Source organism: Lolium perenne, chromosome 2 (assembly GCF_019359855.2).
Source record: "Lolium perenne isolate Kyuss_39 chromosome 2, Kyuss_2.0, whole genome shotgun sequence".
In the NCBI taxonomy this organism is placed as follows: domain Eukaryota; kingdom Viridiplantae; phylum Streptophyta; class Magnoliopsida; order Poales; family Poaceae; genus Lolium; species Lolium perenne.
The window spans coordinates 4618169-4625390 of record NC_067245.2 but is presented as its reverse complement, the minus strand read 5'-3'; the positions used below and the strand labels follow the sequence as shown (position 1 = coordinate 4625390).

The 7222-nt window shown below is 48.9% G+C and overlaps 2 protein-coding genes across 2 annotated transcripts; one reads left to right on the top strand and one right to left on the bottom strand.

The window, feature by feature from the left end:
* Positions 1-2767: 2767 nt before the first annotated feature.
* Positions 2768-3501, bottom strand: LOC127329641 (uncharacterized). Its single transcript, XM_051356126.2, has one exon. It carries the CDS (start codon positions 3429-3431, stop codon positions 2847-2849), a length of 585 nt encoding a protein of 194 aa, XP_051212086.1. The 5' UTR covers positions 3432-3501; the 3' UTR covers positions 2768-2846.
* A 374-nt stretch (positions 3502-3875) lies between these two features.
* Positions 3876-5702, top strand: LOC127330969 (uncharacterized). The gene has a single exon (XM_051357054.2). It carries the CDS (start codon positions 3988-3990, stop codon positions 5305-5307), a length of 1320 nt encoding a protein of 439 aa, XP_051213014.1. The 5' UTR covers positions 3876-3987; the 3' UTR covers positions 5308-5702.
* The last annotated feature ends 1520 nt before the right edge of the window (positions 5703-7222 follow it).

The following is a 7222-nucleotide window of genomic DNA, read 5'->3' as shown; positions in this document are numbered from 1 at the left end:
TCCACCTATATAAAGAGAGGGAGAGGGAGAGGGATGGATACACCTTGGCCGCACCACCAAAGGGCTCCCAGGCCGGCGCCCAAGTAACCCCCCTCTCCCAAACCCTAGCTACTCCCTCCTCATTCTTCTCCCACAACGCTTATGGCGAAGCCCTGCCGGAGATCTCCACCACCACCGTCACCATGCCATCGTGCTGGAGGAATTCCGAGGAGGATCTACTACATCCGCTGCCCGCTGGAACGGGGAGAAGGACGTCTTCATCAACACCGTACGTGTGACTGAGTGCGGAGGTGCTGCCCGATTGTGGCACCGTCAAAATCTTCTACGCGTTTTTGAAAGTGAAAAGTGATCGACTACATCCACCACGAGATTTATCTTGTTAACGCTTAGCGATCTTCGAGGGTATGTTGATCTTCACCTCGTTGCTACCATCTACTAGATTAGATCTTGGCTTGTTATTCGTTCTTGCGGTAGGAAATTTTTTATTTTCTATGGTACGAATCCCTACACACGACGCAGCCCAGCGACGGGGCTGGTGTCAAGGAACGCCGCGTCGATGCGGACGATGTCGCTGTCTGGGGCACCAGAGCAACTCACGGGCTTTGTCCTAGTATATTATACTATGTAACTTGAAACAAGGAAGTAGTATTTGCCATTCCAATACTGTTATTTTGGTCGTAATAATAAAGGAGCGCCTAGATATCGACTGATTTTTATTATGTCTAAGTTAATTTCTTAGCTATTCAATTTGCATATGTAATTGAAAAAATACAAGTTGCAACCCATGCACAACTGAAAAAATATGAACACATATGTAACTGAGAAAATATTAGTTACAACTTATGCACAACTGAGAAATATTAGTTACAACTTTTATGTAACTGAGAAAATATCAGTTGCAACTAGTACACAAGTGAGAAAATACCAATTGCGGCCCATGCGCAACCGGAAAAATACAATTTGCAATATTTGCACAAATATCAGTTGCAGCCTATATGCAACTAAAAAATTATTAGTTGCAACCTGTGTGTAATTGAGAAAATATGAGTTGCAACTCGTGCGCAACTAAGAAATACCAGTTGAAATCCACTTGCACTACGGATCACGAGACAAATCAGATGGTTAAAAAATCGACTTAGACTTAATAAAAATCAGGCGCTTGATTTCTAGCAAAACCGTAATAATAACTCACAATGAGTAGTTCCTCCTTCCCAATTTAGGATGCATATTAGGTTTGGTGAAAGTTAAACTTTATAAAGTTGATTCAGCTATATATATGAAAACATATTAATTTCTATAATACCAAATACATATAATATAAAATTTATTTCATGCTGATTCTAATAACATTGAGATAATATTGTAGACTAGCATAAAACCCGTGCCTTGCTACTGCCACCTTAAATAAAATCAGCGACATTCATATGTTTAAAATTCGTATGACAATCTAATCCAAATGGAAGGTATAGTCCTTACTGCTATAGTGAAATTATATAAATATGTGTATAAAAAGGAAATAATCGGCATATTTGAAATAAGTGACCACAATCTCCAAACTTTTCCCTTGCTTATATACTGTTAGGCGCCCTCTTCGTCCAAACTTTTCCTTTGCTTACGTAGGCGCTCTCTTCCTCTGCATCTTTCCAACCTTAAGTACGATGAGTGGAATTCTGATATTGGGTGATCATTATTTGTCAGAGTTAGGCTGTTATTTTGAGAACGCTTATAACAAATATGTATTTGGAGAAATTTATTGAGATTTACTCAATAAAATAGCTAGAGCTTGTTATTATCAATTTCTGAAATATTAGAAAAATAATCCAGACCATAAGAACATGGAGATAAACTAAAAGGCACCTAGCTTTCCATGAATTTTGCAGATGGCAATCCAGTTTCATCACTGAATTGTTTAGCCAAGTGGTGATCTCAGATCTTTCCTTCAGCTGTATCACCCTGAATTACACCGAGAACTTCATATGGCATTCAACCTTTTATTTGAGTTTAACGCTCTCAAAGCTGCTACTTCTCTCTATTATTGTTGCTCTCTGTGTCCGTTCATAAGCCTTTTCTTGTAGAAAGTTTTTGAATCGGCCATGGTCCATAGACGGTTGTGTAGCGCGAACTCCAACAACCAAGATATGCAGCCCAACGTTGCTATGTGCTTAGACTAAGGAGCAAAATAAAGAAAAGCCTCGGATAGGATCATCCGCTCTGATTTGGTTCCAGGCCAGGGAGACAAGAGAAACAACAAAACTGTAAACACGCATGTTCGTTGCAAGCCACATACTTCCTGAGGAAGGATCCTTAAGAGCTATCCATATTCAGATACTCCATCAAGAATTTTCACTTATCTCGTTGCGTACAGTAGCAGCGATCCATCTGAGCAAGAGGTTGATCATCACAACACACGGTAACAATGCTGGCCAGCGGCGCCTCGATCAAGACCCTTACCGTGACGCGGCCGGACCCGCGGTAGCAGTCTACGTGATGCGCCTGTACCTCCCGGTTGCCTCTTCCGCCACAAGCGGTCGAGCTCCTCGTTGCCGTATTACCGGGCGATTGACGTATCCAACGCAGAGCTCTCAGAGCTGCATGCTAGATGTGCCCGTTCAGGCTACCCCGCCCGTAGGGATTTTCCCTTTTCTACCTGTGATCGCGTTGCAAGACCCGAGCAATGAACGTTGAGCCTCAGCCCACCTACGCGCGCGACGTACCACGGTAGTTTTTGCATTTAATAGTAAAGTTTAATAGTAAAGATATTGCTATAATTTTTTTTATATATTCAATAGAAGTTTACAAAGTTTAACTTTGACGAAAACCAAAATTAGTAGTATATATGCATCATCTTATTTTGGGAGAGATGGAGTAGCATAACAGGCGCCGCTCTGGCAGCCCTGCCCACAATATATGTCGCCGAGGCCACAATATCCATGCTTGCCACAACAATAGTTATTGGTGCAAACGCCCCAGGCTCCGCATATCCCTAGGGAGACGCAAGCCCCGCTCTGGCAGCCGTACCCGCAGTTACCCGAGCCGAGGCCGCAGACCCCGTCCCGGTTGCAGCACAAGTTGTTGGCGCACACCTCGCCCCCGGCTTGCTGGCCGCACCTGATTCCGGCCTGGCAGGGGCCGCTCTGGCAGCCGGCGCCGCAGTAGACGTCGCCTAACCCGCAGTAGCCGGACTGGCTGCAGCAGTAGTTGTTGGGGCACGCCACGCCGGCGGCCTGGCTGCCGCAGCGCTTGCTGGCGTGGCAGGCGCCGCTCTGGCACCCGTTGCCGCAGTAGTCGGCGCCCAGCCCGCAGTACCCGTACTTGCTGCAGCACAGGTTTTCGGAGCACTCCATGCCGTCGGCCTGCTCGCCGCACTGCTGGGCGTGTGCGGCCACCGAGGCCAAGGCGAACGCCATGGCCACGCAGAGCGCCTTGTTCATCGTCTTCTTCACCTCTTTAATTTGGCTTGGAGGAACTGTGTGGGCGAGGAGTTGGTGATGATGATACCGTTTCATATATAGGGCCACCTACGCCTCTGTCCATACAATAACGATGATTGGCTTTTATTATTTCATCAACGATTACACCATAGGTTACACTATGTTGACACATCCATGATATTACAAATAATGTTTAGGTATACATATGTAAAAATATTATTTCAGAATTTTAAAGTATGTTTTCACACACGCTGAATATGAGGCGTTTTAAGATATCCGAAGGGTGTATGGTGGCGCTGCTTGCGCGTGGAGAAAAGGAATGACAAGACGTTTCCGATTTTATTTTAAAATCTAGCTAGAAATGCACGGTGGAGTGTTTACCGAATTTAGTACGAGTAGTATATATATAGGATGAAAGCCTATATAAAGGCCGGGGCAGTACCATCGGTCGCCAATTGCCCCACACAGCCACTGAGCTATATATCCCACTAGCAAGCCAAAAGAAAATAGAAAATCCCACCACTATCGCATACACGTACGTACAACTGAAAAGAAAATGAAAGAAGAAGCAAAGATGATGATAAGGCTTGCCGTGGTGCTGGCCTTGACGGCGGTGGCCGCGCACGCCCAGCTGTGCGGCCACGGCATTGTCTGCCCCCGCAACCTCTGCTGCAGTAAGAGCGGGGATTGCGGCCTGGGTGATCCGTACTGCGGCCCCGGTTGCAGAGGCGGCGCCTGCCACCATATCGAGACGGCATTCTATATGTGCGGCAGCAAGGGCGACGGAAGACCGTGCCCAGGCAACCTCTGCTGCGGCCGGGGCGGCATATGCGGGATCAGCCAAGTCCACTGCGGCGACGGCTGCGAGAGCGGCCCTTGCCACGCCAGCGTCAGGTGCGGCAGCCAGGCCGGCGGCAAGCTGTGTGCGAGCAACCTCTGCTGCAGCCATGACGGCCACTGCGGCATGGGCGTCGAGTACTGCGGCCACGGCTGCCAGGGCGGCGCCTGTCAACCCCCACCGGCACCGGCGCTACCTGCCCCAACACCACCTACTAGCCAAGTTGCAGCCAATACTCCGGCACCGGCGATACCTGCCCCAACACCGCCTAGCAGCCAAGTTGCAGCCAATACCCCGGCACCGCCGCTACCTGCAGCCCCAACACCACCTAGCACCCAAGTTGCAGCAGCCAATACGGCTACTCCGGCACCCAGCCAGCACCGTGGCGACCTCTCCAAAGAGGACCACCAGGGGTGCATCCGACGGGTCGACGACACACCCGTGCCCGGCTCCTGCCTCTGCTACCGCATGTGCGCGCACAAAGGAGGAGGAGACAGCAAGGCGGGGCTCACAGACGCGCAGTCCCAGACCTGCTTCGTCGACTGCGTCCTCAGCGACGGCGGCTGGGTCTTGTGCCCCGCCGCCGCCGCAGCCCCGGAGCCGGAGTTGGTCCCCAAGAAGACAGTGAGGCTTCCTGTCATGAGGCCCTGGGTGTCCACGAGCAAAGAGGAGAAGCACATAATAGACGAGGAGCTGTACGTCGAGCTGGAGTTCGAATCGGATTTCCCGGGCGAGGTGTCCATCATGGTGTGGCTGAATACGCCGGAAGGCAAGGACAGAGAGCTCGATGACACACAAGACGAACCCCGCTTCGTGGGCTCGCTCATCGTGTCGAAGCACAATCGCGCTCCTCCGTACAGGGAGCACGGCTTCTTCAACATCAGTGCGAACGTCGACGCCATCGGAGCCACCGGCGACGAGAAGGTGGTGGTGTCGCTCGTGCTTACACCTGCTGATGACACGGCGAGGCGTCGTTGGTCCGAGGTGGTGGACGTGTTTGTCTTTCGCGGTGCCATCATTACAGCGCGTCGATTATAGATAATACCTCCGTTACAAAATGTAAGATGTCTAAGGATTAGTCAAAAATTATCCTTTTTTAAGTTTGGCCAAATTTATACACAAAATATAAACATTTACAGTACTGAATCAACATGAATAGATTCACCATAAAATATATTTTCTTAATATGTCCATTCCATATTGTAGATGTAAATATATTTTTCTAAATATTTGGTCTAAGTTAGTAAAGTTTGTCTTTTGACCAGTCCTTAGACGCCTTAGATTTTGAGACGGATAGAGTATATAATACGGATCTCAGAATAAAATTATTAATAATACTCCACTATACTTACTCTTGTAAGAAAATCTCTGTAATTATATCAAGAAAATGGAGGAGGTGCAGCTCGGGCTTGGCCATTGGTCCGATTCGAGAAGATCTAAGATTTACCCAGAGCACACGACCCTTCCTGACGAGCCTACCCGGTGGCCCAACGTCACCACGCCTATGAGTCCTCTCTCTGGTGAGTTCCAAAACAATGCATCCAAACATGTAAACGACGCCACACGGCACCACTGTCCGGTCTAGCAAGACAAACTCGAGGTTTCTCTCCGAGCTCGACGGGACCTCAACCGTGATGATGCATGCCCTCAAACAAGGTAAGCAGCATCCGCGTATGTCGCTGCATCATCTGCAACGGTAGAGCCGGGCAATGGATATCTCCTCGTGGTAGTCCATTTACCGACGAGATCTTGGGGCACCTGGTCGCCGAAGGCGCCCACCCATGCAGAAGGAAGGACCTCTCATGAACTAGAGGTGATCTGAGCGAGCCTGCTATCCGCCGCAACCGCATGCTGACGAGCTCACGAGATGCGGAAGTGGTCTTGGACGCTGCTCACGAGCTCCACCACGAAACTGCTCCATCCCTACTCGAGCATGCCTCCATTACCCATAGGACCGCCGTCGTCGCCTCGTTCCCCACTTTAATGGGGAGGCTAATTACCCCTCAACCTCATCGTTCCCCACCATCGCGAGAACGGCAGCTATGACTACCCCTCTTCTGCGGACACGGGCGCCAGCGAGATGCCTTCTGGCATCCCTTCTCTGCCAGGGTCAGGCCCGTCGCGCTGTCTCCACATTGGAGGTCGACTTACCGCCGGCCACCTCCCACATTGGAGGACGGCCCCAGATGCAGCACGGGATGGTCGACGACGCATCCCGGATGATCGACAACGCGCACTAGGCCCCGCGGATGGGACAAGCATGCTCATCGTTCTTTTTTTAGTACGTATAAAAGTCTTTGCCAAGTGTTGTTTGGAAACTATATGTAAATAGAACGAGCAACGTGGCAGCACCTTGAGTAGTGGCGGAGCCAACAGGGTGGAAGGGTGGGGCGTGCCCCACCCTAACACCCTAAGATTTGGCCCAACCCATATGTTTTATATATAAAATAAGGAAAAAAATAAAAAAGTCCAGCCCAAGTAAGGTCCGCCCACCCTAAAAAAATGGACTGGATTCGCCAGAGGCACACACTCTTTGCCTTGTGTCTGAAAAATACACTTGGCAAAGAACTTACATTGTTAACGATAGTTAAGCGGACATGTACTTTATTTTGCCGAGTGGCATGTACACTCTTGGACGTGTGTCTGAAAAACACACTCGACAAAGCACGTACGCTGTTAACAATAGTTAAACACGGTAAATAGAACGTGGCAACATGGCAGCACCTTGTAGTACATCACACCGCAAGTTTCTCTTCGAATATTTACAACAATTTACAAAAGGATACCGTTCGAATGACCACATCAAAGCTTCATATAGGAGAGATAGATCACCAAATAATAGGAATGGCGTGTATCACGCCATCTGTTGTTGTGTAGATAATACATAAGAAAAGAAAGATATTGGTTGGTGAATCAGGACCATGGAGTGGATTGCTTAAGATATACGGTCGTG

Bases quoted from the DNA above. Each gene is read 5' to 3' on its own strand.
- LOC127330969 (XM_051357054.2), top strand. From the start codon at position 3,988: ATGAAAGAAGAAGCAAAGATGATGATAAGGCTTGCCGTGGTGCTGGCC.
- LOC127329641 (XM_051356126.2), bottom strand. From the start codon at position 3,431: ATGAACAAGGCGCTCTGCGTGGCCATGGCGTTCGCCTTGGCCTCGGTG.